The sequence below is a fragment of the Eptatretus burgeri genome, chromosome 4, assembly GCF_056783735.1.
Source record: "Eptatretus burgeri isolate ZD-2024b chromosome 4, Ebu_testis_v1, whole genome shotgun sequence".
NCBI classification, from domain to species: domain Eukaryota; kingdom Metazoa; phylum Chordata; class Myxini; order Myxiniformes; family Myxinidae; genus Eptatretus; species Eptatretus burgeri.
In genome coordinates this window covers 141757653-141777368 of record NC_140964.1, presented here as the reverse complement: position 1 = coordinate 141777368, position 19716 = coordinate 141757653, and the positions used below count along the sequence as shown (strand labels likewise).

Sequence of the window (19716 nt, the reverse complement as noted above, 5' to 3'; positions counted from 1 at the left end):
TGACAAAGTACATAAATCCTCTTCAAATTCCAAGTCAAATGGATGAAAATTGACAATTTTAGAAATTACCGTCGACTTTTTGGCCTATGTTGACCTTTTGGCTGATGCTGACCTCAAAAATACTTGTTCGTTGAATTCAGTGACCTGATGTGCAAATCCTCTTCAAATTTCAAGTCAATGGGATGAAAATTGAGGATGTTCGTAAATCCACCGTAATTGTTGACCTTTGGCCTATGTTGACCTTTTGGCCTATTTCGACCTCAAAATAATTGGTGGTTGAATTCAGTGACCTGAGGTAGAAATCCTCTTCAAATTTCCAAGTCAATCAGATGAAAATTTAGGATTTTTGAAATCTCACCAAAGTTGTTGACATTTGGCCCGTGTTGACCTTTTGGCCGACATTGACCTCAAAAATAATTGGTGGCTGAATTCAACTGATTTCCGCAAGTAATAAACAGACCTAAATGCAATACCCTCTCCTCTGGTGAAGGTAATAATCGACAATGAAAGGGCTCATATCGTCCCTCCTTGCCAAATGCTACTTGCTACATCATATTGAATGGATGACGCATGACGCTATCCGTGCAGTGTGATGTAAATGACTGCAAAAAAAAAACAGAAAATGTGTGATTGGGAAGAGGAGCATAGCTGTGGGATTGCAGCACATTGTCCAACGATGACCGCGGAATATTTGAGTGGCCTAATACCTCAGTTAGTGGCTATTGGGACTGAAAGTGTGCAGACTATGCAAAGTAACTTTCACGGGCACGAAGGATCGTGGAATTAAGTATTGTGTGGCTTGCATTTTGAAGAGGATGCCTCCATTCTGGTGTGCAGAATGTCCAGAAGATTGGTTTTGCTTTTGATCCTTCTCTTTGTTGGAAGGGGAAGCTGTTCTGAGCACTTCAAGGTACAAGCAATTTTATTGAAAGCCCAGGAACTTAAGGGATATTACTCCACTTTTTCCGACAGTCTCATCCACATCAGGTAACATAGAAAGCCACCCGGGGCAAAGTGGGAATACTCCTGCCATATGGCTTGCACACTGAGCCCGCTAAAAATATGCTGAAATAATGAATTATATCATTATTTGCTCATAAGAAAACGTGGTCTATTGACCAGTGATCCGCATTTAGCCTGCAGGAACCTTCCTCGACATCGAGTTCTCCGTATCGCAATTACGGTCTCATGCCCTGTCTTCACTGGTCTCTACTTTGATTTTCAAATACTCTCTCATTAAGATAATCTGTTTGAATTCACTTTTGATCACTATTTGCATATGATTGGGACGCTGATCTCAACACCGAGGGGGTCCAAGACATTTGATTGAAAGCCAGGGGCACCAAGACACTATGCCATTCTTGTGACATCATAACACAGCTGTCTGAGATGCCAATTTTGGAGATTTACTTTCGGAGAAGGATGAATTTCATCAAAATCAGACAGCATATGAAAAATTCATTTTCGAAAATGGGTGTCAGAAACTACACGACATGTAAACAACAAATGTCTCAGGGCGAAATGGGAGGGGAGAAGCTCATGGGTCTTTTAATCAATCATGAAAACGATGTATAAATCATTCATCCATTCATTTCACACGGATTTGTTGGTGCAGAGTTATTTTGTTATCCTGACAGACATGTGGAAAGAAATAGAGAGTGGACAATACATGGAGGTTTGTGTCAATGTAGGCCAACGTGACCTTCAAAAGCATTTCCATCAGCCCGTGTTGCTTCCTGCAAAGGAAAAGCACATCAAAAGGACATTTTCATACATGTACCACATAAAAAGTTGAGTAACAATAAAAACAACAAATACTGACCTGATAACAAGCTGACATTTATTTTGTTTGCCTCTTAATTTGAGCCAAAATATATTCTGATTATAAATTGGCATTTTAAATCAGATGGAGAGTGATTCAAGAAAAGTTTGGAGAAAGTTTCAGAGGAGGAAGGGAACAAAGCAATCCAAACCTTGTTTAGGGATCGCTGTTTGTCTCTACTCACTATCTCCTCCAAAACCTCGCCATCTCCTTTGATCAACCTACAAAGGAAGGGGGAACAATGAAATGGGAGAGCTCAATGTGGGGAGAGTGAGATGGTAAGAATGAGATAAAACTAATGGCAATTTTATTTTTCATACATTGTGGATTGGAAGGAGAGGAGAGAAGTCGGGGTTAGAACTGAAAAGACGGAGGCAATTGTACAACTTACAGGATTGTTCCAAGGTCATGGGACACCCTTTTGCAGTTGTAAACATTGTCCACAGCTAAATCTGATTTGTATCGAGACAATACTGTATCGAGAGAAAGGGGTGATATTAAGGAGGGAAGGAATGTAGAGGATTCTGTGTGGATGGAGATTAGAGATTGTAAGGATAGGAAGTTGCGGTGTGAATGAAGAGAAGGAAAGAAGAGTTCATGAGGGAAGAGTATTCATGATAAGGGATTATAATATGCCATGGATACATTGTGTTGAGGAACAGGGAAAGGGTAGAGGAGATAGAGATTTTCTGGATTTGGTCTCAGGTTAGTTTACAAGTCACTTTGTCGATAAATGGTTGAGGAGAAATGCAATGTTACAGCTTGTTTTAAGCAATGATCCCGTTTGTTTCCTCTTTTGAGAGTTATTTTTAAAAACAATTGAAATGACGATATCTCATCAACTTTTGTGAACCTTGCATTTCAAATGAACGTCTTAATTCCAATCCAATGTCCATTCTCTCTCCAGAGCATCAGTGCTTCCGAAACAGTCCATCGGCAAAAAAAAACAATGAGGTAGTTTGCCATGGCCTTTCCAGTGATATCTTTGGAACGTGGAATTTTATCAGAGTGCCAGCACACAAAGGCTTACTCCTGCAAAACACAACATGGGATCTTTAACTTTCACAAGTTAACGCGAGCGGACAGGACACCCGGCTTGAAGTCTATCCGAAGGATGGCGTGCTCATTGATGCAACACCATGTCTGCAAAACACGGGGACGATGGTTTATCATCAGGCCGGGAAACAAACCCAAAGGAGGTGGCTCGTACACTACCACGAAGCTGCATTATCAACTAGAGTTCATAGAACACGTTACCCCGCGCAGTGCTTAAGTGTACACTTCAATTTTAATTAAAACAATGATTTTAAAGATCTTTTTAAAAAAATATTACGGAAGTTTAGCACTATTAAAGCAGTTTTATGCATCACCCTTATACACCACCCGATTTATAATGTCCAAGTGCTGTTAAACGGAAGGGTTTTGGAAGTGACAAGGTCATTTGTGTTCTATGGTGTTCAAGTACATGTATAATTCAAATTCAATTTTAAAAAAGATTGGAAAAAGTCATTTTAATAAATAAATGAATTCCCGAATTTACTGCCGGTTAACCGCTGTTGACGCAGTGTCGATTACATCACCCTATCTAACATGTCACGTAAGTTATTCATGCCCTTTATGACGTCCTTAAAAACAACAGGTTTCCTGTTGCTAGAGCTCCCCTTATATCAATTCAGCGCCTGCATCACTTAAAAAAAAAATTGACGCACGGAAGGAAAGGCATACTAAACAGTGAAGCGGCTACACCGCTTAAAAGTTTATCTCGCTCCAATCTGCGCATGTGCGATCAGGACTAATTGAAAGCTAAAGTAGAGTATTGTTAAATGGCAAACTTGTCTTCCAATTCATGTTCCAATCAGTGTTCAAAATACAACATTCCATTGAAGATAAGATGTTCCTCGATCATAAACTGAAGTTTGTTGACAGACGGACGGACATGAACCAATTGCTTAACCCAGATTTTTGCTTTGCATGCGTGGAGTAATAATCGCAGAGGCACGTACTCCAGCCAGAGCTACGGGTCATTCGTGACAAGTCCAGAAACGTTTCAAAGCTATAAACGAGCCGTCGCAGGAAACGCAATCGAAAGTGGCAGGAAGTTGGAATTTCTTCAGGGTGCCGGCAATAACTCGCCTCCTCTTGGTGAGACACCGTGGGGTTTTATTATTCCAGCAACAATCACTCCTGGCAGGTCATCCAGCTTAACATCCATCCTACGGATAACACACACACACACACACACACACACACACACACACACACACACACACACACACACACACACACACACACACACACACTGACGAGTATCACCCTGCATGCGAAACACCATCATAACAGTTTATAGGTGGGTCGGGAATCGAACCCACGCTCAACAGCTCAGTGGCGAGTGCGCACACCTCTACAAGCTAGCCTGACTGCTTGCATGCAATCGTTGTATTGAAAAACAAAAAACGTACGGCGCAAACTCACTCAAGCATGTGGCAATGGTCACATGGTGGGATTTCTCTTTCTCAGGTAAATTTGCTCTCAAATACCTCCTGATGACTGTATTTCATAAGTTCAGCTACAGAAATTCAAATGTAAATTGCCATGATTGCCAAATGGTTTTGCTCCTGAAATTGGACTCAATTCCGTGGAAATTTTCAGTATTGCTCCTGAAACATGCAAGGACGTGTTGGTCTATCTTGTGTGTGTGTAAAAGCCTGAAAGATCCACAAGAAATTCACAAAGGGCACAAAGAATAATGGACCTTGTTCTGCCAGTGGTTGGATCCAATACCCTCCGTATTACACTCTGCTGGGCTTGCCATTCCTCCTGGGTAATAGGACCGACACCCCGGCGTGAAGACACTGAAAGATTCATACAGAAAACGAACACCATTCTTTGTTTCTGTTCATTCCGTTTGATAAACATTAAAAAAAAATTCAACATCAAAAAAAACTTTTCTTATCCTCCGTATGGTCACCCCCCCCCACCCCATATCCCTCCTTTACCATCGACTAAAGTAGCCTCGGAGATGGATGGTCCTTCCATTTCTCGTTCCATCACCAGGTCAGGCAGTGAAGTCCCTTGAGTTCCTGTAATCGGTTTAGTCTTTTCTACATCCCTCATCATCTCCCTCTTTTCCTTCTTTTTCATTCGTTTTTTTTCTTTGTCATCATCCTTCTTTTTCCTTTTCTTAAGTCTTCTGTCTTTCTTCTTCTTTTTATGTCTGGAAACGCACAAAACAACAACAACAACAAATAAAACACAAAATAATTTCACACAATTTTTTTGTTGTTTAACCGCTTGAACTAAACCACGAGCCATCACAATCAGTGATGGGTGTCCAGCACATTTTCGTGGCCAGAAAGGGCAACTGAATACCCTGCCGCCGTGTTAATTACGGAGCTCTGTCGCATGTGGAAGCTCAGAGCATAATGACGACATCTTCGTGGCTGTACCCGTGCATGGGCGGAGCGAGCACTGCGGTAATCATCCATACACCAATGGGGGCACTGGAAAACACCAACAGCTCTTCCTGATCCACTACTAAATCTCCACCCCCCATCAAGGGATCATAAAAGCGCCGTGTGTTCTGCAGAGAGAGGCTCGGTTCATTCTTGTTATTCAGTGGGTTCTGTTTCTTGTGGTCATGGTGCGGTAAACAACGGATGAAGTGAGCAGAGCAGAACAAAGTGAGCGGAGAGCAACGGAATGGAACGGGGTCCACAGAGGAGTGTGGAACGAGCAGAAGAGCTAGGCACCAGACCAAGTACAGTATTAGACCATTAGCAGTCACACGTACAGACCTCCTCACACTTCGTTAAGCCTATCTTCTCACATGTTCTTTTCTTTATTTCCGACTCGTCTACTGTGGACACAATAAAAGAGCATTGGCGATTGCCGGGTCCACTGTTCCACATCTTTAGCGATTTCCTCTCTGAACATCATCTACCCATCACTTGCACCGCACTGCATCCTCATTTCACACCTCCCCCGACTACGCACCATCTGCTTTCCTCCTCCTTAGCGACGGGGTTTGTGCAGGTCCATCAACTACGCCTGGTAAAAACAGGTCGCAAATACCTCAAGCTTTCTCTCCTCTCTCTGAACTATCTAATTTTCCTTGGGAGTGTTACTGATGCTGCCGGTCGTGTTAGTGTACATAAGATTGTGTAAGTTTTATAACGGATGGCACTGCTGTGTCTTTATTTTGTAAATAACGACATTTCTTTTGCTGCACCTCACCCATCCTTCCTTTCCCCTGCTGTACCAATTTTCTGGATTAAAACCTTTGCTTACTTGTACACATACCTTCCCTTGCCCTTTTAATAATAAATTGCTTGCATTGTAAATGTACATCATTCGTAGTGGCTTTTCCTCAATTTTGTCTAGCATAGTCTGCACCGTTGTGTTAGCCGGGAAGTAATACCCCACTGAATTGCTCTACACGTTAGCCGGTGCATGCTTGGCAGCTCCACTCGGCTGCACCTCATCAAATAAGGTAAAGCAAGTACGCATCGAGGACACGGGCCCTCCTTGATACTGTCAATCCACCGGAAAGGGTAACATGCGAAGCGGTGACACCCTGCCAGGATTGGCGGTACCAATCGACATTCGTGGTTGATTTGCAACCCGCCGAGCCGCAGAGTTATCCGCAGCTGGTTGCCTCAGGACCGGTGTCGAGGAAGAACTCGAGCACTTCCCCTCATGGTGAACTTCGAACCCCGGGCCGTAACAACATTTTGATGAACCAAAAGGTAAACCACAAAATGAGAAAGAGGAAAGAAAACACAATTACACGATCAATAACTCCAACTAAAATGCAAGAAATGCATCGATAACGGAGCACAGAATGCTGTAACAATTGTTTAAATTTGTATTGAAGTGACAATCTTATGAAACATTGTCGGCAACATCATCCGAGGGCACCACCAACAATCTCATTGTTTTTGGTTTCTCGACCCATCTCTCAACGTCTCGTTTCCTTTGGGATTGTCACTGATAGCACAGCTGACACTATTGCCGATTCTTGGAAGATCCGGAAAGATTTATTGGCTGAAGATGCTTACCGATATGAAAAAAAAAATTGAGTGATACGAATGTCATTAATGGTTTTGAGCATTTGCACAAAAGTGTGAAGTGTATAAGAAGAAAGTATAAGAAAGAAGTGCAATGGAAAACTTAACTTTCTTCGAAAGAAAACATTTCCTTAAAGTTAGAAAAATTTTCTTGAAACAGTTATTTTTGCCAACTGTGCATAGACTTTACATTTATCACATCCTGCTATCGTAAATACAATTTCACACCAGTGAATAATTTTTTATTAAAATGGATCGCATTTTTCTTGACATCCTCCCTTTCGTGGTGAGAGGTCATGGAAGAATTGCATTAAATAAACATATTATCTGTTGTTCATTTTAACAAACACTCTGGTTTGTTGAGCACTATTGGCTTCAACCACTGTGAGCACAAACATATTAATTTACGTTTTATATTTAGAGATGTCATGATCGATTATGATCAATCATCGCAATACCAATTTAAACAGTTGTTGCAGCACTCTCTAATGTTATCATCGCTTTGATTTCCCAAATGAACAAATTACACATTCCTCCTCTAACCAGCAGAGTGCATTGCATCAGCAGCACAGCCACGACATCAACCAATGATGCTACCCCGCAGCCTTCTGCTGCATCTGAATGAAGAATTAGAAGAACATTCTGTGTTTCCATTACTTCTTTCTTAAACAGTATGCTTTTGTTGGCAACATCTGGCTGTTGTGGGAATCATATATTTTGTCTCATAAATGTTAATACAGTATTTCTCACATATATATATATATACATATATATATATATATATATATATATATATATATATATATATATATATATATATATATATATATATATATTTAAATGTTCAAATCAAAATGCCTCGTTTTCTTCAATTTGAGGCAAGTGTAACTTCCCAATTTTAAAGTGCGTTGCCTCCAGAAAGATTTTGTGATGTATATCCTCGTGCCAAGCTCAATCTATCAATTGGAACCCATTTTAAACAATGACAATTTTTCACCATCCATCCATTGGGACCATACTCTGTGCAGAGCGTTGGTGCGGCTTTAACAGTTTCCTTGGCTATTGGGCACAATCCTGGATGGGTCGCCACTTCGACACAGTAGACCAGCAAACTGGCACTCATTTTGCCAACCTCGGAAGGATGACACAGGCAGAGTCAACCCCACCTGGTATTAATTCAACAGGCGAGTGGGATTTGAACTCAGGATCCTCGGATACCAAGCCCATCACCCTCACCATTAAGCCAACACCAGGCATATGTTTCACCATGAGTGAGAAGATTGGCCAGTTCTGACATTCTCATCTGAGCACAAAGCTCATGATGCCAGGATTACAGATTTGGAGTCATTAATCATGTAATTTAGTGTTTTCTTTCTGATTGAGTTTTCATATTCTCATCAGAGCACAAAGCTCATGATTTCGGGATCCCAGATTTGAATCCTATTTAGTGTGTTCCTTTCACCATCCATCATACCCTCATGCATTCTGTGTACGACAAGCCTGATCTCAAATACCCTTTTTATTTCTCAAACATCCTCATCTCTGAGCAGCGGTTTTGATTCCGTCCAAGCCACTCAAGCATGGATATGCTGCCACTTCTCTTTCAAAATAGACTTTTTATAAACGTAAACCGATATCGATATCTACGGTAACGTAAAACTTATCCACAAACAAAAAAAACTGACTCATGTTTTCGTTGGTGAGAAGATGAAGAACTCGATGAGCCTGTCGATGATGAACGGGATTCCCGTTTTCTTTTCCTTTTGGGTTGCTTTCTCTGTGCCACATTTTCAGCACCATCTCCTTTCGCTTTCTCTTTTCTTCTGCCGTGTACATGCTCATTGTCCCTCCTTCTTTCTTTCCCCTCTTCTCTGACTTTTGATTCTTTCTCACCAGGCAATGTAAGTGATGCCATCACTATGAAGACAGAAAACATATTAACAGGCATGAGAGTGAGTCTAAAAAAAATTAGCTGAAAAAAAAACGATGGGCCGAGGCCGAAGGCCGAGGTGGAAAAAAAATTTAGGCCGGGGTTTGGGGGCCGCCAAGGCCCCCGAACGCTAAAGGTTCCAGGTGTTCTCACCTGCATTCTACTGCATTTCCTGGTCCCTTTTAAGAGGATTGTGTATAGTGTTGTCCTTGTTAACAGGGTAAAAGCACTGAAGACAATCAGTGAAGACATGAAATTCTTCTTGCAAATTATTAATCAATGTTGTAATGTAAATTGTTGTCAAAATTCATTGTACAAATCATGAATCAATCTGGAGGATAATATTCTTTCATTGTCTTTATAGCAAATTAAACAAAGTTGACAATAATTGATACCAAGTTGCAAAATAAGTTTGCATAATAAGTTGACAATAATTGATAACAAGTTGCATAATAAGTTTGCATAATAAGTTGACAATAATTGATAACAAGTTGCACTAAAAGTTTGCATAATAAGTTCACAATTGGTAACACTGTTGCATCCACGAGTTGTTGAGTTCTTGAGTCGATAATGTCGACAGGCGCCTAACCACTGAACATTGTTCATTTCTTTGTCTTTTGGTTCAGGTTGTGCTTTTTCTTGCTTGCACGTTGGTGAGAAAGTTTTGCCTTCTTTGCAGCCTTCTCAGTCAGTTCTTTGGTCTTGCGCTTGGTCAACTTACTGAGAGCAGCTGCACCCACTTCTCGCCTTCTTTCTTCTTCTTCTTTGTCCCTCCTGTCTGCCAGTTTTGCCTTGTAGGTTTTGTAGGCTCCCCTCATGTTCTTGCACAGGTCTAGGTCTATGGGACTGTGCAGTTTGTCAGTCCTACTGTAGTACTCCACTGCAGTTTTTCCTGATGATCGAAGATTGTACTTGACACCCATCACTGCGCTGTAGGTCTCCATGTTTAGTCGATGTGATCTGACATCCAAGACATCTCCCATGAGATTGAAGGCACTCTCAACTTGTGGCCCATGGAAGCAGGACAGCAGAGCCTTCACCATTCTTGAGAGAAGGGGGTACTTTCCACCTTCAAAGACCTTGGTCCACCAGTCGTCGATGCGAGCAGACTCATCTTCCTGAGCTGGTGGCAGGCTACAGTCGATCTGGAAACTCCGAACCTCCAGTTCAAAGGCATCACATTCCTCTGGTGCAAGGACATTTGTCACCAGGCATGGCAACTTCAGGAGCTGCTCCTGGCTGACAGTGTGCCCTCTGCTGAGTGGATCAATTGCTGAGGCACTTCTGAGGACAGCATTATGCAGGGCATTTTCTTCTGGAGGTACTTTCCACATGTCACATAGGCCTTCTCCACACTCTGCAAGAAGTCATGCACTTCTCCATCTCCACTACGGGCAGTGTTGACAATCTCAGACACACCAACTCCAAGAAACATCTTCTTCACTTGTAGCAGGTTGGCTTTCTCATCCAGGTCGAGGGTCTGAAGTCTCTTGCCTGAGGATGGCAGCTTCTCAGGTTTGACAAAGCAGGCCATGAACTCTCGGACAAGGTCCACCTGCTGGTCATTGAGCTTGTGGATCAGTGGGGCCTTCATCTCAAACAGGAGGATGTCTACTTCTTCAGTAAACTTCATCTACTTCTTCAGCAGCAGGAACACTGATGTATAGAACATCAATATCAGTCTCATCAATTTCTTCTTGTGGAAGACTCACTGCAGTATACGCTCCTTTCGTGCCTTGCCATCTTTGGTCATATTCTTTTTCTTCAGAACATCATGGCTCTGGCATGGTATACCTGACACCAATCAGCCCACAGATTTCCTTCAAGAACTGCTTTAAGTCAGGTGACCACTTGAAGTCATTGTAGATGTCAGAGAGCATGCGATCTGCGAAGTTGTCGAATGGGTTGCTCAGCTTCTTGGACGCATTGTGAGCATGGTGACAGGAGTCCCCATCTATGTCCAACATGTGTGGGGCATTGTTTTCCCTGATGCGAACTTCGACTCCTGACTTGGATCCCCGCATGACTGAGCAGGAGTCCATGAGGATGGATATGCAGTTCTTCCACGGTAGCTCATACTTCTTCAACAAGTCAACCAGTTGCTGGTGCAACGAGGCACTGTCCACTTTGATCACAACAAGGGACTCTAGATGCTGCACTATGACCTGCTTATGCAGTGGGCTGTAGTAACTGGCCAGGACACACAAGACCCTCTAATGGTTTGTGCTTGTTGACTCATCAATGTTCAGAGAGAAGTATTCCCTCTGCAGTGCTGATATCAACTGGTGATGTACGGTATGTCCTAGTCCAAACCTAAGCTTGTAGGAAGCAGATGTCCTGTCCATTGTGAGCTGACCAAGGGCCTTTGCATCCAGGTTGAGTGCTTTGGCCAGGCTTATCAGTTCAGGGGCAAGGCTGAATGGGAGAGAATGCTGTGCGAGGAAGGCAAGGACCATGGCTTGAGCATTGGATACCCTGTCACCTATTGGTACAGCAGGCATCAGTGTACAGGGGATGGGGGCAGTAGAAGCAGCAGTGCAAGAGGTAGCAGAAGGTGAGGAAACACCTGGAGAAAAAGCAAAATCCAAAGCCAATGCAGAGTAAAAAAAGAAAAGCCAATCACCATTTATAATACGTGCTTCAGAAAGTGAATACAGTGACCAGTACAGTGATTACACTCAGCCTCAGACTGTATCAATGCCAGGTGCTATTGGTGGTAAACAAGATTGACCCAATTCTGAGTTGTGGCTTGCTTGCCAATTAACATAATTTATTACTGTCGTGAAAGTGCACCACACCACACTACACTACATTGACAACATAGATGTCTACTGTATACATGTATACTGATAACTGTACATGTATAAAGCCCAAGGCTATATTTATCAGGAAGACTGTAATTGGATGCCTGGATTCTCTGAATATCACGATGCTTCTTGCTCTGCGCATGGGATTCCAATGACTTGTACCCACGTCCTCCATAAACAATCTCCTTTGAGCACCATGTGCATACAGCCTTTCCTGGCTGGGCTATCTTTTGAATGAAAGCCCCACAAGCCACCGTACCGCATGACATACGCTCCAGCCATTCCCACTTCCAGGAATTCTTGCAAGTCTTGTCAATTAGTGCAGCCAAACAAGCATCACAATTCCGGGACAGCCTGCAGCGACTGAATGTGGCCATGTTTTAGAAGCAACCTTGGCCTTGCACACTCGGAACACCATGCCTCTCGGCTAGCTTGATTAATGCTGCTGTGACAGTTTCAGGAGTAATGCGGTGAGGTGGTCCGAATGTTATGTTAATGAATCTGGCAATGACGTCAGTGCAGAGTGCCGGGAATCTGTATTAGGGACCTCGGAATACTTTTTTTTATAAAGATCGTCGGCGGCGTGAAATCACTCCCAACAATTGACTTAACCCCCCCCCCCCATACCCCCTATTTTTTCTCAACGGATTTGTGCTCAACTCAGGAACGTTCCTGGGTGAATAAATTTGCGAAATTCCGCGAATTGGCAGAATTTTCTCATGCCGGTATTAAGGATGTGGAATAGAGTCAGAAGGTTAGAAAATTAATAATAAATGAGTACAAGATGAAGATGCAAAAATATGTGTGAGAATGGGAACAAAAGTTGTTGTCAGCAGCAGTATATAAAGTTTATGCTGGGAATGTAAATAACATCACAAGCAGAGATAGATTTGCAATGTCAGTGCACATCAGCAGACAAGTTAAATAATGGATTTTATCAATTAAGAGTTCAGCTAAATAATGAATTTTATCAAATAAGATTTAAGTTAATAAATGATTTTATCAATTAAGAGTTAAGTAAAAGAATTGAATTAATCAATGAAAAGTGAATTTAAATAATACATTTTATCAATGAAGAGTTAAGCTAATTAATAGATCCTATCAATGAAGAGTTAAGCTAAATAATGGATTCATCAATTAAGAGGTAAGCTAAAGAATAGAATTTATCAATGAAGAGTGAAGTTAAATAATAGTTTCATCAAGTAAGAGTTAAGTTAATTTATGGATTTTATCAATGAAGAGGTAAGCGAAATAATGGATTTATAAATGAAGAGTTAAACCAAATAATAGATTTTATCAATTAAGAGTTCAGTTAAATAATGCATTTATCAATGAAGAGGTAAGCTAAATAATGGATTTCATCAATGAAGAGGTAAGCTAAATAATGGATTTCATCAATTAATAGTTAAGCTAAATAATGGATTTTATCAATGAAGAGTTAAGCTAAATAATGGATTTTATTAATGAAGATTTAAGCTAAATAATGGATTTTATCAATGAAGAGTTAAGCTAAATAATGGATTTATCAATGAAGAGTTAAGCGAAATAATGGATTTTATCAATGAAGAGTTAAGTTAAATACTGGATTTTATCAATGAAGAATTAAGTTAAATACTGGATTTTATCAATGAAGAATTAAGTTAAATACTGGATTTTATCAATTCCGAGTTGAGCTTCGTAATGGATTTTATCAATAAAGAGTGAAATTAAATAATGAATTTTATAAATCAAGAGTTAAGTTAAATAATCGATTTTATAAATGAATAGTTAAGCAAAATGATGGATTTTATTAATGAATAGTTAAACTAATTAATGATTTTCTCAATTCAGAGTTGAGCTTCGTAATGGATTTTATCAATTAATAGTTAAGATAAATGATAGATTTTTTTAAATTCAGAGTTGAGCTAAGTAATGGATTTTATCAATGAAGAGTAAAGAGGAATACGTCTACTGGGCAGGAGGTGTGGCAGACAGGCGATTTGAGCGTTCGTCCTTCCGAAGAGCAAAATGAAAGATTATAGTGTTGAGCAGCAGATGAAGGAGAAAGTGGCCGATCAAAGATTAGTTGGGGGGAGTTGGAGGTGAAGGGGATGAGAAAAGGGAAGATTAAAGGTCGGGGGGGGTGGGGTAAAGCTAGGTGTGGGAGGGAAAGGTTTACATATTCTTGGGGTCAAAGGGAAGGGATTATGTGAAGAAGTAAAAAAGAAGTTAAATCTGTAAAATGAAAAAATATTGTTATGGTTGTGGGGGTAGATGGAGGATTTTAATCGGGAATATAGCATTGTGCAGAGTTGCTTGGTCCGTGGACGTGTATGAGGCATCTCGATGTAACGAAGTAGGGAACCTGTGAGCTTTAGTGTTATGTGACACCACACAAGGGGTGGTGTCGTGTTAATTATCGAGGAAGTAAGAATAAGCTTCCCCAGGATGTAATCGCCCCTCCGTGATTTTTCCCGATGTTCTTATATGTCAAGATCAGCAATAAAGGTGGGGAACAAGTCCCTAAAACAAGCAAACATGCCAAGCAGGCAGAAGCCCCCCCCCTCAAATGGTGGCAACAGGCAAAGTCACGCCCCCAAGGTATGATTGATGGGCGACGTCAGAAGCTAGCCGAGCAGGCAGAAGCCCCACCTTCCCGGGTTTCCGTGGGAGCAGACCATGCCCCAGAGGCGGAGGATAAATAGGCATGATCGTGAGGAAGGTTAGGCTGCCACTTTGAGAGGCATCAGACTATGTCGGCTAGTGCATCTTGGAGAGCCCTTATCAAAGAGGAAGGGGGTTGCAGATTTTGGAGGCGAGAGTGGAAGGTGAGCGCACGCCGAGGAGGATGACGTGACCCTTGTATTTGTGATGAGGCGATTTGGCTTGCGTGGTGAAGCAAGATGCTGGCCTTTGGCTCTTGGTTGGGTCGGTGAAGATGATCGGTGCACGAAGCCGTTGCATTGGGTCTCTTAGCTTTGGTATGGAGTGCTGCTCGCGGATTACCCGTCGTGCGATTGTCCTGCTACGAGAGAAGCGCCATTTTGTACGCATATGCACATGCTGGTGGAAGCTCCTCGATTCCAAGTTCCACAAAGACTAGCTCTGGGCCAAGCTAACTACAAGAATAGCTGAAAGGAAGGGTTTTCTTTGTATTTTGTTTTCCCCTTTGTCTGTATTTAAGTCTGTGTGGGGAGGCGCCTCGACTTCAGGATATATTTAGTTCATTATTATCATGACCTATTGAATTATTGTTCTTTGTGAATACTCGTTTATTTTCATTAAATGTGTTCCTTTCAAGAAACTGTATCCATGTATTTGTAGTGGGGTTTGAGTATAAACCCCCCTTGTGCTGGCCTGGTTCTTTTAAACCATCATTTATGATGGGGACCGAGCCCACTTGTCTGTTATGATAGGGACCGGAGTCACTTCTTTGTTCTGATAGGGACCAGGATCACTTTTCTGTTTTGATAGGGACCGGGGTCACTTCTCTGTTATGATGGGGACCGGGATCACTTCTCCGTTATGATAGGGACCGGGGTCACTTCTCCGTTAGGATGGGGATCGGTCTCACTTCTCTGTTATGAGGGGGACCGGGATCACTTCTCCGTTATGATGGGGACCGGGGTCACTTCTCTGTTGTGATAGGGACCGGGGTCACTTCTCTGTTATGATGGGGACTGGGATCACTTCTCCGTTATGATCGGGACCGGGCTCACTTCTCTATTATGATAGGTGTGCTGTATCACGTGATTGGGTTTTCGTGTATCATGACTCGGCCGCTAGGGGTGGCGGTGATGTACTTCCGGAAGGGCAATAAAGCGAAGTTACTGCTATGCTCTCGCTCTCCATGTTCCGCTGCGCCTCGGACACCACAATAGGGACCGGAGTCACTTCTTTGTTATGATAGCGACCGGGATCACTTTTCTGTTTTGATAGGGACCGGGATCACTTCTCTGTTATGTTAGGGACCGGGGTCACTTCTTCGTTATGATGGGGACCGGGATCACTTCTCTGTTATGATGGGGACCGGAGTCACTTCTCTGTTATGATAGGTGTGCTGTATCACGTGATTGGGTTTTCGTGTATCATGACTCGGCCGCTAGGGGTGGCGGTGATGTACTTCCGGAAGGGCAATAAAGCGAAGTTACTGCTATGCTCTCGCTCTCCATGTTCCGCTGCGCCTCGGACACCACAATAGGGACCGGAGTCACTTCTTTGTTATGATAGCGACCGGGATCACTTTTCTGTTTTGATAGGGACCGGGATCACTTCTCTGTTATGTTAGGGACCGGGGTCACTTCTTCGTTATGATGGGGACCGGGATCACTTCTCTGTTATGATGGGGACCGGAGTCACTTCTCTGTTATGATAGGTGTGCTGTATCACGTGATTGGGTTTTCGTGTATCATGACTCGGCCGCTAGGGGTGGCGGTGATGTACTTCCGGAAGGGCAATAAAGCGAAGTTACTGCTATGCTCTCGCTCTCCATGTTCCGCTGCGCCTCGGACACCACAATAGGGACCGGAGTCACTTCTTTGTTATGATAGCGACCGGGATCACTTTTCTGTTTTGATAGGGACCGGGATCACTTCTCTGTTATGTTAGGGACCGGGGTCACTTCTTCGTTATGATGGGGACCGGGGTCACTTCTTCGTTATGATGGGGACCGGGGTCACTTCTCTGTTATGATAGGGACCGGAGTCACTTCTCTGTTATGATAGGGACCGGGGTCACTTCTCTGTTATGATAGGGACCGGGGTCACTTCTTCGTTATGATGGGGACCGGAGTCACTTCTCTGTTATGATAGGGACCGGAGTCACTTCTCCGTTATGATAGGGACCGGGGTCACTTCTCTGTTATGATAGGGACCGGAGTCACTTCTCCGTTATGATAGGGACCGGGGTCACTTCTCTGTTATGATAGGGACCGGGGTCACTTCTCTGTTATGATAGGGACCGGGGTCACTTCTCCGTCATGATGGGGACCGGGCTCACTTCTCTGTTATGATAGGGACCGGAGTCACTTCTCTCTTATGATAGGGACCAGGGTCACTTCTACGTTATGATGGGGACCGGGATCACTTGTGCGTTATGATAGGGACTGGGGTCACTTCTCTGTTATGATGGGGACCGGGCTCACTTCTCTGTTATGATAGGGACCGGGGTCACTTCTTTGTTACGATGGGGACCGGGATCACTTCTCCGTTATGATTGGGACCAGGGTCACTTCTCTGTTATGGGGACCGGGATCACTTCTCCGTTATGATTGGGACCAGGGTCACTTCTCTGTTATGATAGGGACCGGGGTCACTTCTCCGTTATGATAGGGACCGGGGTCACTTCTCCGTTATGATAGGGACCGGGGTCACTTCTCCGTTATGATGGGGACCGGGCTCACTTCTCTGTTATGATGGGGACCGGGATCACTTCTCCGTTATGATGGGGACCGGGGTCACTTCTCTGTTATGATAGAGACCGGGGTCACTTTTCCGTTATGATAGGGACTGGGGTCACTTCTCTGTTATGATGGGGACCGGGATCACTTCTCTGTTATGATGGGGACCGGAGTCACTTCTCTGTTATGATAGGGACCGGGATCACTTCTCTGTTATGATGGGGACCGGAGTCACTTCTCTGTTATGATAGGTGTGCTGTATCACGTGATTGGGTTTTCGTGTATCATGACTCGGCCGCTAGGGGTGGCGGTGATGTACTTCCGGAAGGGCAATAAAGCGAAGTTACTGCTATGCTCTCGCTCTCCATGTTCCGCTGCGTCTCGGACACCACAATAGGGACCGGAGTCACTTCTTTGTTATGATAGCGACCGGGATCACTTTTCTGTTTTGATAGGGACCGGGATCACTTCTCTGTTATGTTAGGGACCGGGGTCACTTCTCCGTTATGATAGGGACCGGGGTCACTTCTCCGTTATGATAGGGACCGGGGTCACTTCTCCGTTATGATGGGGACCGGGCTCACTTCTCTGTTATGATGGGGACCGGGATCACTTCTCCGTTATGATGGGGACCGGGGTCACTTCTCTGTTATGATAGAGACCGGGGTCACTTTTCCGTTATGATAGGGACTGGGGTCACTTCTCTGTTATGATGGGGACCGGGATCACTTCTCTGTTATGATGGGGACCGGAGTCACTTCTCTGTTATGATAGGGACCGGGATCACTTCTCTGTTATGATGGGGACCGGAGTCACTTCTCTGTTATGATAGGGACCGGGATCACTTCTCTGTTATGATGGGGACCGGAGTCACTTCTCTGTTATGATAGGTGTGCTGTATCACGTGATTGGGTTTTCGTGTATCATGACTCGGCCGCTAGGGGTGGCGGTGATGTACTTCCGGAAGGGCAATAAAGCGAAGTTACTGCTATGCTCTCGCTCTCCATGTTCCGCTGCGTCTCGGACACCACAATAGGGACCGGAGTCACTTCTTTGTTATGATAGCGACCGGGATCACTTTTCTGTTTTGATAGGGACCGGGGTCACTTCTCTGTTATGATAGGGACCGGGGTCACTTCTCTGTTATGATAGGGACCGGGGTCACTTCTCTGTTATGATAGGGACCGGGGTCACTTCTCTGTTATGATGGGGACCGGGCTCACTTCTCTGTTATGATGGGGACCGGGATCACTTCTCTGTTATGATAGGGACCGGGGTCACTTCTCTGTTATGATGGGGACCGGGATCACTTCTCTGTTATGATGGGGACCGGGATCACTTCTCTGTTATGATGGGGACCGGGGTCACTTCTCTGTTATGATGGGGACCGGGATCACTTCTCCGTTATGATAGGGACCGGGATCACTTCTCTGTTATGATGGGGACCGGGATCACTTCTCTGTTATGATGGGGACCGGAGTCACTTCTCTGTTTTGATAGGGACCGGGGTTTAACTGTATTGACTATAGGGGATAAACCCCAGGATCGTGCCCTATAAAAGGCGAACACAGACGGTCTCACATGCCGAGATTCCCACGTGAGGCTCATTGCGCGTAATGGAGCTCAAATCATGTGAAGACCTGTTGTCCGCCACACTCTGTGATCCCATCGCCCCACAAAGTCCATTCAGTGCTTCCATGAAATATCAAATGGTTCGAACAAGACGTGAAACGATTTCATCATCACGTGTCGATCGGAGCCTGAACCTTTGCACTTGGCCGTGGATAAAAACAAGGCCTGGAGGCGCTAGTCCACCTGTCAACACCAACATTCTTACTCTCACAACTCGCGAAACCAATCCTTGTTGTTCTGATAACACAGATTATCTTACAATAACTTACATCCTTATTGGCTTATTATTTTTTTAAAACACCCTTTATACATTCTCACCTCTGTGCTGTTCACTTCACTCCACACAACACAAAATAATGTAAAAACTTTAATTCCTGTTTCACATATTAAAACAGATCGGAACTGTGACGTTTCACTTCTTCTTCTTCTTCTTCTTCTTTTCATCCTCCTCCTCCTCCCCCTCTTCTACATCTTCTTCTTCATGCACAAAGGTGGAATTGAAAACATCAACACTTCACTCACTCATTCACTCACTCATTTATTCACTCACTCACTCACTCACCATTAAACGGGTTCGCGCGTTCCATCCTTGATTTTGTATTTAATGACACATTTCACGAATCCTTTATCCTCTTTTATGGATCATTAATTTGAGGTGTTTAAATAGTTTTGCGAACAATTAATGTTTCGAGAAAAGGTCGAAAGGAAATCAAGACAATAAAACGATGTTACAGCGATCATGAGCCCGTTCTTGCATACACCGCCTATAATGCAGTTCCACCTTGACATCTCGACGAGAGCTCAAAGTTCACAGGGAATTCATTCCTCCTCCAACACAATCAAACGACCATATGGTGCGGGCTCGTCCGCCCACACTTTGGTTCTGTGTTGTGTTAACTGTCTCGGTGTCGCTACTGGGTCTCCTGGAGGGTGAGGGGTCGACGACTGTGAGGTTGAGCCATGTGTGCTCTCTGTGCACACACACACACACACACCACACCACACACGCGCACGCACACGTGACCGCACGCACACGCGCACACACACACACACTTCTCCCCTCACCCTTCTCCCTCAACTCT

At 43.7% G+C, this 19716-nt stretch overlaps 1 protein-coding gene across 2 annotated transcripts; it reads right to left on the bottom strand.

Annotated features, from left to right (window-relative positions):
- Window positions 1–1522: 1522 nt before the first annotated feature.
- ARL6IP4 (ARF like GTPase 6 interacting protein 4) lies at window positions 1523–19116 on the bottom strand. Of its 2 annotated transcripts, none has more exons than XM_085880220.1 (6): window positions 18953–19116; window positions 8574–8805; window positions 4819–5036; window positions 4575–4674; window positions 1974–2043; window positions 1523–1736 (listed from the first exon to the last, which is right to left on the bottom strand). In XM_085880220.1, exons 2-6 carry the CDS (start codon window positions 8801–8803, stop codon window positions 1683–1685), a joined length of 672 nt encoding a protein of 223 aa, XP_085736346.1. In that variant the 5' UTR covers window positions 8804–8805; window positions 18953–19116; the 3' UTR covers window positions 1523–1682. The 2 variants fall into 2 exon arrangements, with proteins under 2 accessions (XP_085736346.1, XP_085736347.1); XM_085880221.1 differs by lacking the exon at window positions 18953–19116 and adding an exon at window positions 8972–8995.
- Window positions 19117–19716: the final 600 nt, after the last annotated feature.

What these genes read in the sequence shown, in the direction of transcription:
- ARL6IP4 (XM_085880220.1), bottom strand. Translation starts at nt 8,803, where the DNA reads ATGGCATCACTTACATTGCCTGGTGAGAAAGAATCAAAAGTCAGAGAA. An exon ending in CGAGGCTACTTTAGTCGATG is followed by an intron (nt 4,675 to 4,818) that starts GTAAAGGAGGGA and finishes TGAATCTTTCAG; the next exon opens with TGTCTTCACGCCGGGGTGTC. An exon ending in AACAGCGATCCCTAAACAAG is followed by an intron (nt 1,737 to 1,973) that starts GTTTGGATTGCT and finishes TTTCCTTTGCAG; the next exon opens with GAAGCAACACGGGCTGATGG.